The following is a 20869-nucleotide window of genomic DNA, read 5'->3' as shown; positions in this document are numbered from 1 at the left end:
TGTGAGTACCGGGGAGGGCTCCAAGAGGGGGTGCCTCCTGTCGAGAGTACCGGGAAGGTCTCCTAGAGGGGAGCATGTGGCGGGAGTACCGTGAAGTAGTCCAACAGAAAATGAGTATCAATGAGTAGTAAGGAGAAAGCCCTGCATGCTGTATAAATATATTTGCCACTCCTCGAGAGGACCCTGCCTAAATAAACCGTGTATCTATTTCACATACAATATTGTGTCTGCGTATCTGAGTATCTGCCAAGCCCAGAGGACCACTACCCAGCTGGTAAGGAATAACCCCAGGGTGGGGTACATCTGCCAGGAGTACGTGGGTCCCAAGAGGGGCATAACAACCTATTAAGTTCCCAGGGGGTGGATTATAGTTCCACAACACCATCCCTGGGTGGAGGCACGCCATTTTAAGGGAGAATCCCTTATAAACCCCCATAGTAAGCGGGGGCTCAGGACTCCTGTAGCACCAAGTATAGTGCTCCAGCAGGTAGTGCCACACAAGCATTTAACAAGTGGGATTTATATATATATATATATATATATATATATATATATATATATATATATATATATATATATATATATATAACCACAGTGAGTCAAATGGTGAAAGGGAGGAAGAGCCAATTGCTCTAAAATAGATGATTAAAAAAAAGTGATGCAAACAACAAAATTAACAAGTAGAATAACACTTCACACCGATTTAAAGGTGAAGGAAAGGTAAAAACGAAGTAAGCTTTACCAGAAAGGTCTATGAAAAGAAAGCCATAAGCACTCACAGAAAAGCTGCACTGAGTCCTCTATCAAAAGTAACACATTGTATAAACATGTTATTTGGTATCAGACTTCCTCTCTCAGAAAAATCCTTCATTCCTGGGGCCAGAGTCTGCGCAGCTCTCTCTTGCCCCTCTCCTCCCCTAAGAATTCATAAAAATTCACTCCTCCTTCCATCATAATGTGTGATCTATGCTACCAACAGCTAGAGCTGCAGCAGGAAGCTACAGAGACCAAAGTAAAATGGCAGCTGCTATCTAATGCTTCTAGGGCTGTTTACTCAAGTATTGTAAAGCTTTCTGCAGAGTAAATATAGTGTTCTAGGTGGCACTAATGTGGTGAATCTATTAGCAGTAAAATACCAAAATGACTTTCCTTCTCCTTCAAGTTTGTCCATAATAAAAATATATATGGACAAAAAAAAAAGTTTGTCCATATAAAAATATGAATCACCTGAAATACCTTTCCTTCTCCTAAGTGCAAAATCACTGGTCAGTGTTAGTCCAGGATAAAATTTTGCCTCCAGACAACCAACTACCAAATACATATAATATCAAATTACATGGTTGGCACTCCCAAACTTCATTCAGATTTTAGTCTTCTGAAGAATCATTTAAATGTAATAATACAAAGCCAACATTCAGAATGAAACTGTAGGATAATAACAAATTGAATGATGTTCTGAACATGAAATAGTTTGCAGACACCAATCCTATGAAAGTGACATCCTGGAAATGCATTATTTCTGCGGGACTGTCCCGGTTTTTATAGCGCATCCCGGATAGTTCAATGAATGTCCTGCATTTCCGTAATAAAAGGGCCTGTCGCCACCGCTGCACAAGAAGCCGCAGAAGAAAAAGGAGCGTCTATGGGGGGCACTGTGTATGGGGGGGGTACTGTCTATGGGGGCACTGTGTATGGGGGCAATTGGGGGCACTGTCTATGGGGGCATTGTGTATGGGAGCACTGTCTATGGGGGGTACTGTGTATGGGGGGTACTGTGTATGGGGGAAATTGGTGGCACTTTCTATGGGAGCACTTTGTATGGGGGCTATTGGGGGCACTGTGTATGGGGGGTACTGTCTATGGAGGCACTGTTTATGGGGGGTACTGTCTATTGGGCCATTGGGGGCACTGTGTATGGGGGGGCAAAACTATATTATTTTCCTTAGGTAGTACAGTATGAGGGTATAGCACATTTTGCGTCTGATCCCACCATTTTTAGGGCGTGGCCACTAAAGTCTCTCTAGTGGAGTAAATGTACTTTCCATGTCACTTGTCAAAACCAAGTTCTGGAGACAGGACTGAACTTGGGCCATGGATTTATGGCTAACTACCTAGATTAAGAATTGATGCACAATTTAAAAAAAAAAAAATCTGTGGAGACAACAAACTACTAAAGTAATCTGTAATCTATTTTACACCTTAGGTCTCATTCATACCTGGTCCAGACCGGGTCTGGACTCCCTTGCATAACCCACCTTCCCATATGTCTGTCTCTGCTTGCAGTCCAAATGACACTTATGTGAAAATGGTTATAAGTGAGGCTGTGAAAGCCTTTTCAGGTGATGGCAGATTTTATTAAGTGCTTGGATGGGAAGACATGCATGATACTCAAAGCTGCAGTGATCTCAGGATTTACAATTAGTTTAGTATAAGTATATATTTGTATGTGTGTATATACTGATAGGTATGTAAATGTAATGGGGGGGTGGGGGTGGGGGTGAATGTGTATTTGTATTGAACTTGTAGATCTTTTGTCTTTAACTACATACACACCTATAGGAAGAAGCATGGTATAGTACTGGGTGCAAGCTGTGATAAAGGGCTTGTTTTAAAGGCTGAAATGTCACTTGTTTTGGGGAAAATTAATCTTTTTGCACTTATGAAGTGCTCTGCTACTACAGGCAACTAATCTCTCCGAATGCCTTTCCAGCGGCGATTCCTTTTCCGAAGTTGTGTGAAATGCAGGAGGAAGCCTTGCATAACTTAATTTACAGGCATTTTCACCCTTTGTTGCAGGAGAGATCTATCGCAGACGTCTAATATCTGTGTGTAACATTACGCTTAGACTATTATACTGTATGTAAGCTTATCCATTAAACATGGGTGTTTCAATGGCACCTAGAACTACCAACATAGCTGCAAAAGCTAGGAAGGCCTTTTCAGTCAGCTTCATTTAATAGCAACCTCTCTTTAGCAGAATTGACTGACTTACTTACTGCTGTAAGTGCTGAGAGACAGCAGTAAAACCTGTATCTAATTGAATTAGATAATCAAATTAGATAAGGGGTTCAAGGTACAGAGAGATCTATTATTTAACAAAATTTGTAATTTAGTTTATTTTGCTACTCAGAACTTAAAGGGGTTGTCCACCTTTGAGTTAACTTGTGCTATGTGCTATGTGGTTGCTAGGATCAAAATTACCTTAGCAACCAGTGTGTGGTTTGAATGAAAGGCAGATATATGAATAGGAGAAGACCTGAATAACAAATTAAGTAATATAAAGTAACAATAACAATTAAACTGTAGCCTTACAGATCAATAGTTTTTTAGCTCAGGGGTCAGTGACCCAGTTACTTGAAGTTCCTAAACCTTGACTGTCCCTTCTCAGCCTGTCAGTTATAGCTTCTAATTCTAGCAGACTTATGCTGCACAAATATGGCAGCTCCCTTATAGAGGAACATAGGGAATCATTTAAAAAATGTAAAAGCATTGGGTATATGTGTTTAAGGCAGAATTAAAAACAGCATGCAAAGACAATAATATGATATATGTAATAAAAGGTTTAATTTCTGGTGTCAGTATCTCTTTAAACGAGAATTAAATAATTCCCCAGGTAGCACTAGCTTCCCATCTTCTTTTGTGCTTACTGTATTTACAGCACATGCTCAAAGCTGAAGTCCGTTAACAGAGCTCAGGGGCAGAATCACAATATACAGTATACAGAGACAAGTTTTTTTCTAATTTTGGTTCTGTACATTACCACAATGAATTTTAAATGAAACAACTCAGATGCAGTTGAAGTGAAATTAGAAAAAAGTTGTCTCTGTCCAAATATTTATGGACCTGTTTATTCACACAATATAAAATTTATGATGAAAAACTGATTAATGTTTAAAAATTCATATTATATAGATAGAGCATATACACATCAAAACTGATCTACATTTAGTCCTGTAGTATAAAGTTTTATGAAAGATGTAACCTACTTTCTGCTTATGTTTTATTTCCCATACCCCTATTTTGGCTTTGGTTTATAGCAGCCTAGAGAACACTGAGCATGTGCAACTGACACTCAAAAAAGCACCTAACAAGATCCATAATCATGAGCTGTTGTGGACATTTTTGAAGGCAGGGGTCAATGTTGTTACAGTGTTGCTGGATGTCTTGAGCTAATACAGTAAGGTCAGTATACACCATATGGCATTATAAGCTATATTTTTCTATGGTCTAGTATTCCTATAAGAGTAACTGGTGATTTCTAAACCCCAAACTTAAAGGAATAGTGTCATGGAAAAACATGTTTTTGTTCAAAATGCATCCTGTTAATAGAGCTTCTCCAGCAGAATCCTGCATTGAAATGTTTTTCAAAAATGCAGATTTTTTTTATATTTAATTTTGAAATTTCACTAGTCATACTCTTTATTTCCCAGGGTGCTACAGCCATGTGACCTGTGCCCTGATAACCTCCAGTCACATTTACTGCTGAGCTGCAAGTTGGAGTAACATCACCCCCCCCCCCTCCCAGCAGCCGATCAGCAGAACAATGGGAAGGTAGCAAGATAGCAGCTCCCAGTAGATATCAGAATAGCACTCAATAGTATAACAAAATCCAAGTCTGGCTTAGGACTCCTCCAGTTACATAGGAGTAGGAGAAACAATAGGCTATCTGAAAGCAGTTCTTTTGTGTAGTGCTGGCTCCTTCTGAAAGCTCAGAACCAGGCACAATGCACTAAGATGGCTGCCTACACATCAACATTACAACTAAAAAATAATACATTTGTTGGTTCAAGAATAAGATTTTACATGTTAGAGTGTAACATGTAAACAGTGTAAACAGTGTAATTTAAAAATAACAAGTATACAATAAATATCATGACAGAATCCCTTTAAGCTTAAGCACACAGAAGGAATGAATGTACATAGAATTGGGCAAAACAAAACAAAAAGACAATAAAACACAAAAATAAAGACAAAAGCTAAGGTCATTAAAGGAAAAGGCAAAACATAAAATACCTAGGCATATCCTTATCAAGAAACAGCCTGTAAGACACAGAATGAGAAGCTACAGTTAGTGATGAACAACAGGCCCAAACCAGAAAAGGACCTTCTTGCAGAGAAAAGGAAACTCTCAGACAGAGAAGAGAAAAACAGAAAAATGAACAGTAGCTTTATCAAAAATGCAACAAAAACTGGATGATGAGAGTGAAAGCAAAGCAACAGATAGCCCATAATATGCATTCAATTTATGCATTAAATCCATGTCATTCCTTCTTGATCCTAGAACTATAAAGTAACAATAATGCTAACCCCTCAAAACATACCTGCCAGAGCTATGAGAAGACCTGAGGTATTTTGCAGAGATGATATTTAGTGAAAGAACAGCATCTGCAGCAGCTTCATCTGCTTTATTGCGAACACGTCCTGACAATCCAGAGAGGGAGACAGAAACATGAACATAGAACATAGTACATAGTAATACACCTACAGTTAAGAAGATAAAGTGAGGCAAACTGTATTGTACTTACCTACAACCAATTCTCTCACATCCTTCCAGTGCAACTCATTCCCTTTCTCATGGACAATGGTGACAGTAATTCTGCGCTGGATTCCCTGCAAACAAATATTTATTAAGTGCAAAAAAACTTTTTTTTATCATTTTTTCAACAAGACAAGTTAAATGATATGACATTGTTTCTATGAGCCACATCTTCTATAAACTCATTGTATGAAGTGGTTACTATCAGCCTACAGGTCCTGAAGAATAAGAAGAGTGTCCAGCAGTGATTGAAACTTTGATGAAAGAAGGTTCACAAAAGGATTTAAAACTGAGAATAGCAGTCACCGTCTCCTAGATCATTTATTTTATTGGTATTGCCAATTCACATGTATTTTACTACCCAGTCACATGGCTGGTACTCTACTACCCAGTCATATGCCAGGGCAGTAAAATAATGATGGTATAGCCTGTTCCAGAAGGACAGGAAGAATAAAAATGGAGGAGGGGTATATCTGTATGTTAAGCAGGATTTAATACCCAGTATAAAAGAAAAAAACATGGCAGAAAAAGAGGGCCAAAGCCTCATGAATCCCCAAAAAAGTGGGTTGAGCGTGTGGCTCCATTAAAAAAATGGAAATAATTTGGTTATATGTTTAGTTATAAAAGTTAATGTTGGTGTGTAGGCAGCCATCTCAATGCATTGTGCCTGAGTCTGGGCTTTACCTTTTGCTGTAGAGTTTTAGCTGCAGTTAACAAGGGCTTGTCTGTCACAGAAATGATCCTTGGTCTTTTCCTCAGAATTCCTTTTATTTTTCCTTGTTTGTAACTGCAATATTATTTATTGGAAATGTATCTTCTTGTTTCATTAATAGTGATTTTGGCTTTGGCTGCAAACCATGTCTAATTGTGCTTTAAAAAGTGCTTTGCCCACCCTGTTACAGGGTCCTACCTGATGCAGCAAAAAGGTTCCCTGGCAGGGCAGTCCTCCAGAATGATCTACGACAGCTGGAATGTACCTATTTGCCAAGAATATGGATAAGCAAATTTAAAGTGGGCAAAAGTACAGAATAATGTTATGTCAGTTCTAATCACATTGAATATTATAAAAAAAAAATGTACTTACTCTCCAGTAGGCTCCAGTTCACTGATCTCAAACCAGACTAACAAGTCATACTTGCTGATGACCTGTCCAAGACTTTGCTTGCTTAGTGGATTTAATTTAGTGGCTGGAACTGTAACAATAAAGGTTAATTGTCAACTGTAAGCCTTTTATTTACTGGATTCATACCCTACACCTACAGGAAGACTTTCAGAATGTATAAATCAATACTAAAATTCATGGGCATAAGACTACTAACCATCCCGTTTAGGAGCCCTTTCCGGCTGACAGAGAGGTATTGGCAGAGAAAGAAAAGATGGTAGCTGTTCAGCACTGTCCTGAAAAGAGTTAGAGAACAAATGTGCATGCTCTGAAAGTGCATCCAGAAGTGGAACACTGACATAGCCGGACATCAGGTACCTGACTAGTTGTATCCTTCTTTCACCAGCTGGTTTCAAAAAAGGAAGGGGATTTCAAGGCAATGAATAATGAAATGGGAGGAAAAGAGATCAAATGCAGGCAATGGAAAAGATTAAGACAAAGGCATTCACAACAAAATATAAAAGGATATCATGCAGCAAGAAGATGAGAAGCAAAAGAAAAAGAGAAAAGAAAACAAGTAAACTATACATGCAAAGCAGTGATAAGCAATCCAACTGCAATATTACGTTACAGTTGTGAAGAGAGTACACAAGTACTTCTATTCCCATATGGATTGTTCTGCCTTTTTTTTGTATATATGAGTTTTTTTTTAATACACAAATCTGCAGAACTGTAAAATACAGAAACTTCAAGAAATGTGGACAGAGCACCTGGTGCTTAAACTGGCAAAGCTACTAACCCATACTAAAAGAGAAGGCTGAGAACACTAATTCCTCCGGTCATATCATAAAGACAATTATAGTTAATCAGAAGCTTACAGTTTACTTTCCTTTAAAGTGAATACATTCATCTGAACTAGCAAAGCAGTTCAAAGCCCTGTGGGGGACAGACTCAGAATTTAAACACAAAATTCAAAAAAACAAAACATACTATACCAAATGGAAAGGTACATCCCAATGCCACATGGCACCCTCTCTCCTTCCTAACTCGTTTCGCACACTAGGTGCTTCATCAGAGGAAGTATGGTGTGCCCATGTCACTTCCCTTTTATACCCAAAACCTTAGTTTACACATCTTTCAGGGTTGCTATTAAAACCCTGTAATAAGCATATATTACATCAAAGCTTCAAGTACACACCCCACAGAGCCCCCAAACAACCCGCCCTGTATTTAGCACAAATTATACAATTTAACAAAAAAAAGTAAAAACTAAAAAGTCGTAAACAAATGTGAAAAAAATATATAATATAATGATATAAACTAATACCAAATAATTTCAAATTTTACTAACACAATACATCTTAAAAGTTCTGAGCCTATAAAAATGGATATACATCATAATAAGGTGCACTACCATGCAATGGCCACAAACACAGGTGCTATCAATCCTACCAAATAGTTTTGTTTAATTAGTTTCACTGCGCTTCAGAGATATCCAGACTATAGGTGGCAAATACATCTAGTACAAAAGCATTTATCCGCATACCACTAAAGCACAATGAACGCCACACTACATATACTAAAGTGACAGTGCATAAACATATTTAAAAATCTTTTAAAACTTTATTTTTTTACTTATACAAATCAACTAAAAACAGTACTTTTGACTTACATATTATTGTATTGATACTAACCCAGACCAGGTATTTTGTAACAAGACCCAGACCAGTCTAATGCTATATGGCTAATGCAATCTTATTCGATTCAATATATTAAAAAGACTAAAGTCTATTTCCAAGATAGACTAAAGGCCAAATAGACCAGAGTCTATTTCCAAGATGAAACAAGAAACGGTTTCAATTCAAATTTAGTATTCATTCCTTTTGGTATCACAGTATCTAATGTAAATATCCATTTAGATTCTAACCTAAGAAGCTTAGTTACAAGGTTACCTTCACTTCTCTCATCAATCTTATCAATACCAAACATATTAAATTTCATATACTGTCCATTATGCATATACTCAAAGTGCTTATAAAGAGGGTTGTCACGGTCTTTATTTTTCAGACCTCTCAGATGTTCTCCCAGTCTTGTTCTCAACTGCCTTATAGTTCATCCTATGTATAAGGAACCACATTCACATTGCAAACAGTAAATGACAAATTGCGTTTGACATGAGATATAGGTATCAATTTTGTATTCTTTATCAATGTTCTTATTTGAAAAGGTTTTTACATTACTGCTATATTTGCAAGATTTACAGCGCTTACAGGGGAAAATACCTTTTATATCACTCAACCAAACCCCACTATTATTTTTCTTTCTATCATTTTTCAATCTATTAGGGGCAACAATACCTGCTATAGACCTAGCCTTCCTACTCACCACACCTGGTTTAATATTCAGATTTTTCAATATTAGGTCTGCCTGTAAAATATTCCAATTTCTTTTTTTATCATGGTGTGGGAAGGTGAGAAAAAGGAGTTATCTGGCTTTTTAAATTATGTCAACAGCCAGGCCCGGTTTTGTGGAAAGGCCACAAAGGCCCGGGCCTAGGGCGGCACAAGTTTAAGGGCGGCATGCCGCCCCGCCGCAACAGAATTTTTGAATTTGGCTCCCATACGGAGCAGTCAGGACCTCTCCCACTGCTCCGTATGGGAGTTTAAGGGCTCTGGTACACGGGGAGATTAGTCGCCCGCGGCAAAACTCCCTGCTCGCGGGCGACTAATCTCCCCGAGTTGCCTTCCCCCTGCCATCCCACCGGCGAACATGTAAGTCGCCGGCGGGATGGCAGACGCGGCGGCGCGATTTCGCGCAAATCGCCGAAAAAGACTTGCGAGGCTTTTTCGGCGATTTCCCGAAATCGCCCCGCCGCGTCTGCCATCCCACCGGCGACTTACATGTTCGCCGGTGGGATGGCAGGGGGAAGGCAACTCGGGGAGATTAGTCGCCCGCGAGCAGGGAGTTTTGCCGCGGGCGACTAATCTCCCCGTGTACCAGAGCCCTAAATGTGCGATTGCGCATGCGCACTCAGGGTGAGAGAGCGCCGTGCGATTGTGCATGCGCACTCGTGGAGGGGGCGGGGCGGCCTCGGGGCGCTGCGAAGTTAAGTCCGGCCCTGTCAACAGCAATAATTATGATATTAATTTCACTTTAGAATATGATATTAGTGCAATCAATTTTTTGGATTTAACTTTCTATTTGGAAAAAGGACAGATCAGTACAAAGCAGTTTAGGAAACCAGTGGCAGGAAACACAATTTTGAGACGTGACTCTTTCCATCCAGGACATACAGTTAAATCAATTCCATATGCACAGTTGGTGAGACTCTACAGAAACTGTTCTAATTACAATATATTTAAAGAACAGGCGAGACAGGTATGTCAAAGGCTCGGGGAAAGAGGCTATAAAAATAGTGATCTGCAGATTGCATTAGCCATTTAGCATTAGACTGGTCTGGGTCTTGTTACAAAATACCTGGTCTGGGTTAGTATCAATACAATAATATGTAAGTCAAAAGTACTGTTTTTAGTTGATTTGTATAAGTAAAAAAATAAAGTTTTAAAAGATTTTTAAATATGTTTATGCACTGTCACTTTAGTATATGTAGTGTGGCGTTCATTGTGCTTTAGTGGTATGCGGATAAATGCTTTTGTACTAGATGTATTTGCCACCTATAGTCTGGATATCTCTGAAGCGCAGTGAAACTAATTAAACAAAACTATTTGGTAGGATTGATAGCACCTGTGTTTGTGGCCATTGCATGGTAGTGCACCTTATTATGATGTATATCCATTTTTATAGGCTCAGAACTTTTAAGATGTATTGTGTTAGTAAAATTTGAAATTATTTGGTATTAGTTTATATCATTATATTATATATTTTTTTCACATTTGTTTACGACTTTTTAGTTTTTACTTTTTTTTGTTAAATTGTATAATTTGTGCTAAATACAGGGCGGGTTGTTTGGGGGCTCTGTGAGGTGTGTACTTGAAGCTTTGATGTAATATATGCTTATTACAGGGTTTTAATAGCAACCCTGAAAGATGTGTAAACTAAGGTTTTGGGTATAAAAGGGAAGTGACATAGGCACACCATACTTCCTCTGATGAAGCACCTAGTGTGCGAAACGAGTTAGGAAGGAGAGAGGGTGCCATGTGGCATTGGGATGTACCTTTCCATTTGGTATAGTATGTTTTGTTTTTTTGAATTTTGTGTTTAAATTCTGAGCCAATAAATGGTTGTGTATTTCACTGAATAATGTGTTTCACTAATGGTATGTTATTTCAGGACCTTTCAGTGAGATACATCTTAAGTTTTCTTTCTCAATCTTATTAACTGTTATTACTTGTTCTGGGTGCAGCATTTGCATCAGGTCCCATGGACCCCTTGTTGGCACTGGACTACAGAAAAACTGCACTATTTTCCAACTTCCTGGCTCCTTCCTATTAATCATTTTGCTCATTTAAAAAAAAGGTGTATATAGGTGTACAATGCCTTTTACAGGCCACTTTTAAGATTCACTTTTCAGACCTGTGTACGATCAATGACAGCGGAAACTGGTTCAGTTTAAGAAGGATAAATATGGAACAAGATTTCACCTGGTTTAGAAAGTGGCATTGGAGGAGGAAAGTAACGTCGGCACTGCTGAGGTGGGCTGTTTTGGGGGGAAAAATAAAGGTTACTAACTGTTGTACTAGTTTGTCATGGAAAATACAGAGAAACCTCCTATTTTATAATTTCCCAGTCTTTCCTTTACATACCTGAGATCTTGTCCTTGAAGGTGGAGAGGGTGCTGCTGGTAATGGCCAAATACTTCAAAAACAATTGGGTTGTTTTTAATGTATTCTATAAAAGATTCTGTAATTTCCACTGCAATCTAAAAAAAAACAAAAAAAACAAAACAGTGGGAAGAAAAATGAGCAGAGAAACCACCATATGTATAAAAAAGCATTGAAGTGAATGGGCATTTTTTTGCCTGTACCCCACAACCCTTTTTTCCATGCAACAATGATAACCTTTATCACTATTCTTTGTCCAATATTATGTAATAGGTAACTCAATACTAGTAATAGTGTCCTTTGGAAGCCACCCTTTGCCCTCTGTTTTTTATGTTGCATATATTATATTCTCGTTAGTTGTTCAGTCATCCAGGTGTGTAACTATAGAGGAAGCAGACCCCGCATAGGCCAGTTTGTACAGTGAAAATGGGGGAAAATGAGGCTGTACCCCAGCTGCTCATGTGCATGCCTGCAAGATTTATTTGGTCACAATTGCATATGTACACTGAGAGACATGTATTTTACTGTGCACTAGGTATATTTTTGTATACGGAATGACATTTTGTTGTCAAAATGTACTGAGTATGAACACCATGAGTATAACGGTTCAAAAGATAAGTCAAGATGAGTCAATCTCTGGGGAATTAACGTGTGTCATAGGCAGTTTTATTTTCGCTCTCCTCTGTAGCATTTGGAATTTAGGTCAGTTTAAACTGGACAGGCATGTGTCATTTATCTAACCCGCAATTTATGGTATAATTAAATCTTCTTAATACTTCAGAAAGAATTATAAAGAAGCATAGATCTGAGAAGGGGGTGTGGGTGGTGTCAGAGAGCGCATGCTATGTGTGGGTGTGGTTTCTAAGCAACACACAGACGGCTGCACCCAGCCTAGTCTTGATGACTGCCTTAACTTGCTGTTAAAGAACATACTGAGATAGCTAAAATATATATGTGCACAATTATAAGCCAACCTTTGAAAACAAATACATTCTATTTAAATAAAATGGCAAACAGATAACCATGTGCAGATATATTCTGGCTGAACACAGTACTTTGACACTTACATTCTGAACATGATAGAAACCAAGAGGATTTCCTCTGCCACTGTTCTTCAGTGGCTCTGTGGAAAATGCTTCATCATGTCGATGTAAAAAGCTGAAATACAAACATATATTTTTATAGATACAATGGGACAGTTTATGCAAAGCTACTACATATGCATACAACCTTCTATAAATATAGGAAGTCAATAAGTAAATTCAAATGCTTTAATTTTGCAAAAAATGCAGTGACAATTATATTGTTAATAACCAGTTCACTCTAATAGAAATTAATGCCAGCTTCATACTATACCAGAAAATGGTGCTTGTCTAGAATGGAAAAGCCATTCAACAAACATGTTATTGCAATCAATTAAAATAAATCTCTACAAAACAATTCAGAATAATCGCTTCTTACTTAAATTGGCAGAAGATATCAGCATATTCTGGAGGAATTCCACTGGCCTGAAGCACTGTCACACGGAAAGTGAACATGCTACCAATTTTCAGATGCTCTCCTACATCCTCTGAGAATCCTTCCATCATCATCTTTCCATCCAACAGGTTTCCAGACTTTAGGTCTACATAAAAAACAATGATTATCTTTCCTTCTATTAACTCTCTAAATAAAAGTATGTTGAAATTATTTTTAATTTTAAATAATTTAGGACTTACCTAAATCAGCTAAATGATTGACCTCTTCTAATGAAGTAATGTCAGAGTTCTGTCCTTGTCCTTCCACAATGCGAAGTTCTTCTAGTGACAGTCCGGAACGAGTCAAAACCATAGAAGAGATTTCATTCTGCAGTATAACATTGAAAGCAGAAAACTGTTCAAAAGTATTTAACACGTTTTTTCTTTACATAACTCCATGTTTTTCAACTTAAAGGAGAACTATACCCCAGGGCACTAAAAGCCCCCTTAACTATCACTGCCTTGACCCCCCCCCCCCACAGTTCCTAAGTTTAAACACTATCCATATTGGTAACCCCTAGTAACACTTCGGGTCTCTCCGTCATTATGAACCTGCTTGCGCATACGCAGTTAGAGGTAGCAGGAAATCTGCTTAAACGGTGTATGTGCAAGCAGGGCCCGTGTTGGCGGTGAGACCCGAAGTGTCTTCAGTTGCTAAGTAGATGTTAGCCAGGTACGCTGCTGCACTACTCTGCATTTTTAGCTAGGGATTACCGAAAGGGACAGTATTATGCGATAAGGGAGAGGTGAGGTGGTCAAGGCAGTGTGAGGGGCGGTCAAGGCAGCGTAGCTGGCCGACATCATCTTAGCAACTGAAGACTCTCTGGGTCTCTACGCCAATACGAAGCTGCCTGCGCATGTGTAGATGGAGGTAGCAGGAAATCAGCTCCAAATGCGCATGCACAAGCAATTACAGGTAACTAATCTCCTCTCTCATGCCTTCCCACCAGCAATAAAATGAATCACCCGTGGGAAAACATGTGTCAATTCGGGTTCCTGAAGTTGCCTTGCACAAACAGTGCTTTCTGCATGAGAACAGCTGAATTCCTGGTTTAATAAGCAGAAATTCAGCTCTTAAAGTTACCAAGAGTGGCCCTTAATAACTTGTGGGCACTTCTGCCTGAAGCAAGGTTCTGAAAAAGAGATTTTTTTAGGCAGATACTGATTCTGCCAATTTGGGTAAAAGTGAGGTTAGATCAGTGCGAGTGATTTTCAGTAACTTTGGAGGTGAGTTAAGGTTCAGAGGTGTCAAGAACACGCCACTCTAAGATGCACGTGACACCGGGACAGGGAAACAAGGGGTTACACTCAGTCACCTTTCACACAGGTTAGACTAACTCCCAAACACACCAATGCCCCAAATAACTATTTGCTGCCACCATCTATCATTAACAGGCGATAGAAACCTAATACACAAATGTATAACACACTCTCTCTCACTGTAGTTAGGGTTAGCTTCCACTAATTCAACAAGCACTCTAGCAGCCAAAGGGTTAAATTACAAACAATACACTCTCCTGCTAGCAGTCAACTAGTTAATTAGCCTTTACACAGACAACTTTCCCTCCACTCACAGACAAGAGGTTAGAAAATTTTAGGCCCAAACAATTATACAAGGTACGTGGGATCTTTATAGAGCCAAATGACATAACTTATTCAATTTTATATTTAATATTACAAGAGTAAACAGTGCATTTAAAAAGGTATTACAAAAAGAGACAAAGTGGATATAAAAAGTCTACACTTTTAAAATGGTTCCTGTGCTGTACAAAAATGAGACAAAGATAAATCATTTCAGAACATTTTCTACCTTTAATGTGACCTATAAACTGTACCACTCAATTGAAAAACAAACTGAAATCTTTTAGGTGGAGGGAAGAAAACCAAAAAAAACTAAATAATGTGGTTGCATAAGTGTGCACACCCTCTCCTAACTGGGGATGTAGCTGTGTTTAGAATTAAGCAATCAGATTCAAAATCATGTTAAATAGGAGTCAGCACACACCTGCCATAATTTAAAGTGCCTCTGATTAACCTCAAATAAAGATCAACTAGAGCAGCTGAACTTTCCTGACATTCTTTTAGTCGCATCCCACAGCAAAAGCCATGGTCCACAGAGAGCTTCCAAAGCATCAGAGGGATCTCATTGTTAAAAGATATCAGTCAGGAGAAGGGTACAAAAGAATTTCCAAGGCATTAGATATACCATGGAACACAGTGAAGATAGTCATCATAAAGTGGAGAAAATATGGCACAACAGTGACATTACCAAGAACTGGATGTCCCTCCAAAATTGATGAAAAGACGAAAAGAAAACTGGTCAGGGAGGCTACCAAGAGGCCTACAGCTGCAGGAATATCTGGCAAGTACTGGCTGTGTGGTACATGTGACAACAATCTCCCGTATTCTTCATATGTCTGGGCTATGGGGGTTGTGTGGCAAGACGAAAGCCTTTTCTTACGAAGAAAAACATCCAAGCCAGGCTACATTTTGCAAAAACACATCTGAAGTCTCCCAAAGTCAAAATGTAACAAAACGATTTTTTAGTGTAAGTGAAATGTATAGCCCACTCCAGATACCGTGTGCTACGGTTTAAACAAAAAATACTTAACTCTGGAGTGCCCTCCTCTGTCCAGACTTCCCAGATGAGGTCTTATTTGATAAAATAAAAAAAATATATAGCGTAGTACAGTAATATGATATTAATAATCACCCCTCTAAACGTGTTTGTATCTAAAACAAATCTTGTGTACACCACTACCAAATTTACTTTTCTACCAAATTTACACTTTTCTATGAAAACACATGAATACAATCTACCGCAAATTGTTTAAAGTTCGTGTCTATTTAAATAAGTGAATTTCCGTATTTCACACTCTTCCATGACTTCCTTTTATCCTCAACCAATTGTGCATATACTTACAGACCAACACTATGGTCTTGGAGCTTGTAACAAATTTCCTCTTGGCAGAACTATAACTCCCAGCTTCTCTTTTTCCACTTTCTCCTGCTGCTGGACAAATATACAACATACATGTGTAAAATCCTAAAACTTTATTCTAAAACATATTAAAAGTTTAAACTCACAAACGCTATAAAAATTTCGCCCGTCTGGAGAATGGAGAGGAGGAGATATAGTAAGAACCACGTTACGCAGAGAGAGCTGGTGGATTTATAAATTGAAAACCCTAACCCCTTTTGGTCTTAATATAGATTACAATCTTAGAGCTTTTTTATAATGTTTTTACAATCTATTTATTTATATTTTTTTCCTCTTTTATATAACATATGTTAATCAATCATGGTTTGTAGACTCAGCTGGAGGGTGCAATCAAGAGACATTTGGACTAATAAAGTTAGAAACACTTTAAACTGTGGGACCCCTTAAATACACGGACCAATGGACATTTCATCGCTCAGAGAAAGCAAGTCGGCGAAACGCGTCAGCGGTGGAGAGAAACGCCAAAGGGAGAACGCGAACGGAGAGACTTGCAAGCCGGGATCGAAGCGAGCACTGCAGATCGATAAGCAAGCAAGGATCCAACGCTGTTTATAAAAGGACTCCCGATGGCCGCAATTTTTATGGCATTTGTGAGTTTAAACTTTTAATATGCTTTAGAATAAAGTTTTAGGATTTTACACGTCTGTTGTATATTTATCCAGCAGCAGGAGAAAGCGGAAAAAGAGAAGTTGGGAGTTATAGTTCTACCAAGAGGAAATTTGTTACAAGCTCCAAGACCATAGTGTTGGTCTGTAAGTATATGCACAATTGGTTAAGGATAAAAGGAAGTCACGGAAGAGTGTGAAATACGGAAATTCACTTAATTAAATAGACACGAACTTTAAACAATTTGCGGTAGATTGTATTCATGTGTTTTCACAGAAAAGTGAGGTACATTTGGTAGTGGTGTACACAAGATTTGTTTTAGATACAAACACGTTTAGGAGGGGTGATTATTTATATCATAATACTGTATTACGCTATATATATTTTTTTTTTTTTAATTTTATTTTACCCCATAAGACCTCATCTGGGAAGGAAGTCTGGACAGAAGAGGGCACTCCAGAGTAAAGTCAAAATGTGCCATGCTGATAGACTCATACCCAAAAAGACTGGGTGCTGTAATAAAATCAAAAGGTACTTCAACAAAGTATTAGTTTAAGGGTGTGCACAGTGGTACAGTTTATAGGTCCCATTAAAGGAACAGTAACACCAAAAACTGAAAGTGTATGAAAGTAATAACAATATAATGCCCTGCACTGGTACAACTGTGTGTTTGCCTCAGAAAGACTACTATAGTTTATATAAGTAAGCTGCTGTGTAGCCATGGGGGCAGCCATTCAAAGGAGAAAAGGCACAGGTTACTTAGCAGATAACAGATAAACCCCCATTATATGGGGCTTATCTACTAGTTATCTGCTATGTAACCTGTGCCTTTTCTCCTTTTTTCCAGCTTGAATGGCTGCCCCCATGGCTACACGGCATCTTATTTATATAGTAGCTTTTCTGTAACAAAAACACCAGTTTTTTGCAGAGCAACAGCACATTATATTCTAATTACTTTAAAACACTTGAATTTTTTGATGTTACTGTTCCTTTAAAGGTGGAAAAAGTTCATAAATTATTTATTTTATATACTTTGTCTAATTTTTGTACAGCACAGGAACCTGACATTTTATCCGGGCGTGTAGACTTTTTATATCCACTGTACACATACCAAATAGTAAATAAAATAAAAGGGAATAAGAGAAACCCTATGTACGTTACCAAGTTATCTTTGTGTCCTCCAGAGGCAAAGAGTTTGAAAACCTGGGCCCACACCCCAACAGAATTGGAACCTTAAGTATGAGCTGTCAGTACCTGGGTCTGTTGCCCTTTTATCCCCTGCTGGGACCCTTTCTCATTACCGTATGCATGAGGAGGGAGTATCAAGGAACTTGTCCCTTGAGACCCCCTGTAGAGAGCTGCAATTCTCAGGCCGGTTGCTGTCAAATAATATTGGCACTTGCCAGTATCCAATATTATTATGAAAATATGGGCTTGCTTTAACCCATATGTGGGTGATCAGAATGATACTAAACATGAGGGGTGTCTCATGTTTCAGCCCCCCAGAAACTATCCCTCCAAACTGGTGGGGTATAGGCTGTCCCTGTTTGGTATCATTAGGAAGCATGTGACCTCCTCATAACCAATATATGATTTATGAGGATGTGAACCCTAAAGCAAATGAGATATGGATCCCTTTCTATAATCCATAGCTGTTCTCATAGCTGTTCCCTCCTGCTGTTCATAAATCCACAATTGCCTTTCTTTGATCACCAGATCAAAGAAACCAATGGCCCCACCTCCCCTGCCCCCAAATGGTCTGGCACGGAATTGTCTGATAAGTTTGTCACCTTCCACAGTCCCTTGTTGCATATTTAATTAATTAAGGGTCTCTTGTGGACACAAAGCCAAATGCTGCCAAGTTTAACTCTGGACATGCCAAAGAAATACAATGCTGGCATGACAAGAGGGATGAACTTTGTGGGGTCTTTGTGAATGACCAAAACTTAAATAATTTAAGGTATCCAAAACATTGAGGTTGATCACAAAGCTATTCTTTGAGAATTACGGACTTGTCCCAGTTGATTTGTAACCCAGAAAATTGTCCGAAGTGGTACCTTTTATAAAATGCTGTCAGTTAGAGAGTCATGGGGGTCTGCTAAATATAAAAGCAAACTGGATAAAAGAAGATTTTCTGCTTTACACTTTTATATAATAGTTTTTAGGGGTTACGTTTAGTTAAAAGTGCCATGGGTTCTACCTCCATTGTGAATAACGGAGAGGATATGGGACAGCCCAATCCAGTTTCTCTGGTAAGGTGGAAAAATAGAAAGCATAAGAACTTTAAGTCTCAGAATACATCACTTTACAATGGAACAAGATGAAGGAAGAATAGTTGCATTGCATTCTTCTTCCCATGGTGGGTGGTGCACACATTCTCTGAAAGGCAGAGGTTATGTGCCTCTGCCAGCCTAAGAGGGTTAGGAAATGTTTCTTAAGAGTCAGAGATACACTATTATGGTTTCCTTTCAATCAGTGCAATCTTATGACTGTGTAAATAATTTAAAAAAAGTTTTGGTTATCTATTAAAAAAAAAAAAACCCACCAACCTTATTAATGTATTCATTATCAAATGAAATCTTGGCTGTTCCCGATTGTCTAATGCCGGACCCATAGTCTGGTGCTTCCTCATCACCTGTGAAAAAAATCAAATGCATGTGATAAGATGCAGATCAGATAAGAATATTATGGTACTTTGCTTATAGAAGTAGTTCACCTTTGAGTTAGATATAGTCAGTGTTATTTTGAGACAATTTGTATTTGGTCTTGTATTTTTTAATGTTTTTTGACTAATTTAACTTTTTGGTCAGTCGACAAAATTTACCCAAGTAACCAGGCAGAGGTCTAAATGAGAAGATAAAAAGTAGGATAAACCTTTACAACTACCCGAGGTACATTTAAACCTCGGTTTCTCAAGCCTCAAAGGTTATTTTCATATTTCGTGGTATTTCTTATTATGTTTATTTCATTGTGGGGGGTTTTTTCACAACCATAACTGACTTTATAGAGGATGCAAAACACCCAAAATGGGAAATACTGTACTATAAATGGACGCCAACACAAAGTAATTTGTACTACAAATGTTGTTTATTATATAAATAAAAATATAATAGGATGATTTGCAAATTATTCTATCCTATATTTAATTGTAAACAGTACAAAGACAACATGTTGAAAATGAGAATTTTATTTAATTCTAAAAAATATTTGCTCATTTTGAACTTTTTGGCAGCATGTTTCAAAAAATGTGACAGGTATGTTTCCACTGGGTTGCATCACTACTTCTTTTAACAACACTCTGGAACTGTTCTTGACGGATATAGAATTTTTTTAGTTTTATAAGGCCCAAATGTTTTCAATGGGTAGCAGACTGGGACTGCAAGCAGATCATTTTAGCTAAAGAGCCATTCTGTTATAATACGTGCAGAATGTGGCTTGGCATTGTGTGGCTGAAATAAGGCCTTTCCTGAAAAAGATGTCTGAATGGCAGCTTTTGAACTGTGCGCTAACAAGCTGGATGGTCCCTCTCTTGCATTTTTGGATGCAGCAATGAACAGTGTTCAAAGTCAATGGTTTTTGGAGGTACTCCTGAGCCCACGTCCTGTTTCCACTACAGAAGCATGTCTGTTTTTAATGCACTGCCGCCTGAGCACCCAAAGATCACAGCCCTCCAGTACTGGCTTTTCGCCTTGTCCCTTGCATACAGAGATTTCTCAGGATACTGTTTATCTTTTAATGATATTATGCACTGCAGATAATGAAATATACAAATACTTTACAATTTTACATTGAGGAACATTATTAAAATCTTTGCAATATTTGCCTGTGCAGTGTTTTTTCTTTTTTTTTTTTTTTTTTTTTTTTTTTTTTTTTTTTAGAGTGGTGTACCCCTCCCCATCTTTACTACTGAGGGACTAAAGCTGGCCATACACGCACCGGTAATATCGTACGAAACCTCGTTTCGTACGATATTCGGTGCGTGTATGGCATGTCGGCAAGTCGACCGGTATCGCAGGAGGCTGCGGATATCAGTCGACTCGCTGATCAGCCAGGTCAAAAGATTTTGATTGGGCGCCATAGAAGGCGCCTGAGCAAAATCTGCCGTCAGGGCTGAATCGGCAGAAGGAGGTAGAAATCCTATTGTTTCTACCTCCTTATCTGTCTGTTTCAGCCCTGAAGGTTAGTGGCGGATCTTACGATCTTTCGTGCGACTGATGGACAGATTTGGAAAGCTCAGGTTCTCCTGAAAAAAACAATATATAGTTTGCCTACCTAAACTTAACCCCCCTCCCAGTAAATGCCCCTAAAATGAGAGAGAACAAAATG

The 20869-nt window shown here is 38.5% G+C and overlaps 1 protein-coding gene across 9 annotated transcripts in view; it reads right to left on the bottom strand.

Annotated features, from left to right (window-relative positions):
- Positions 1 to 20869, bottom strand: part of kif1b (kinesin family member 1B) — a 201103-nt gene that overhangs the window by 38562 nt on the left and 141672 nt on the right. For all 9 annotated transcript variants that reach the window (XM_012966952.3, XM_031905975.1, XM_018095819.2 and 6 more), the window contains 10 exons: positions 19093 to 19178; positions 13138 to 13264; positions 12881 to 13043; positions 12487 to 12577; positions 11402 to 11517; positions 11240 to 11295; positions 6621 to 6729; positions 6447 to 6513; positions 5526 to 5610; positions 5322 to 5421 (listed from right to left, as the gene is read on the bottom strand). In XM_012966952.3, coding sequence (XP_012822406.1) covers positions 5322 to 5421; positions 5526 to 5610; positions 6447 to 6513; positions 6621 to 6729; positions 11240 to 11295; positions 11402 to 11517; positions 12487 to 12577; positions 12881 to 13043; positions 13138 to 13264; positions 19093 to 19178 — 1000 coding nt within the window. The remainder of the gene's footprint in view (positions 1 to 5321; positions 5422 to 5525; positions 5611 to 6446; positions 6514 to 6620; positions 6730 to 11239; positions 11296 to 11401; positions 11518 to 12486; positions 12578 to 12880; positions 13044 to 13137; positions 13265 to 19092; positions 19179 to 20869) is intronic.

This window comes from Xenopus tropicalis, chromosome 7 (genome assembly GCF_000004195.4).
Source record: "Xenopus tropicalis strain Nigerian chromosome 7, UCB_Xtro_10.0, whole genome shotgun sequence".
Classification (NCBI taxonomy): Eukaryota; Metazoa; Chordata; class Amphibia; order Anura; family Pipidae; genus Xenopus; species Xenopus tropicalis.
This window is presented reverse-complemented; position numbering and strand designations above follow the sequence as displayed.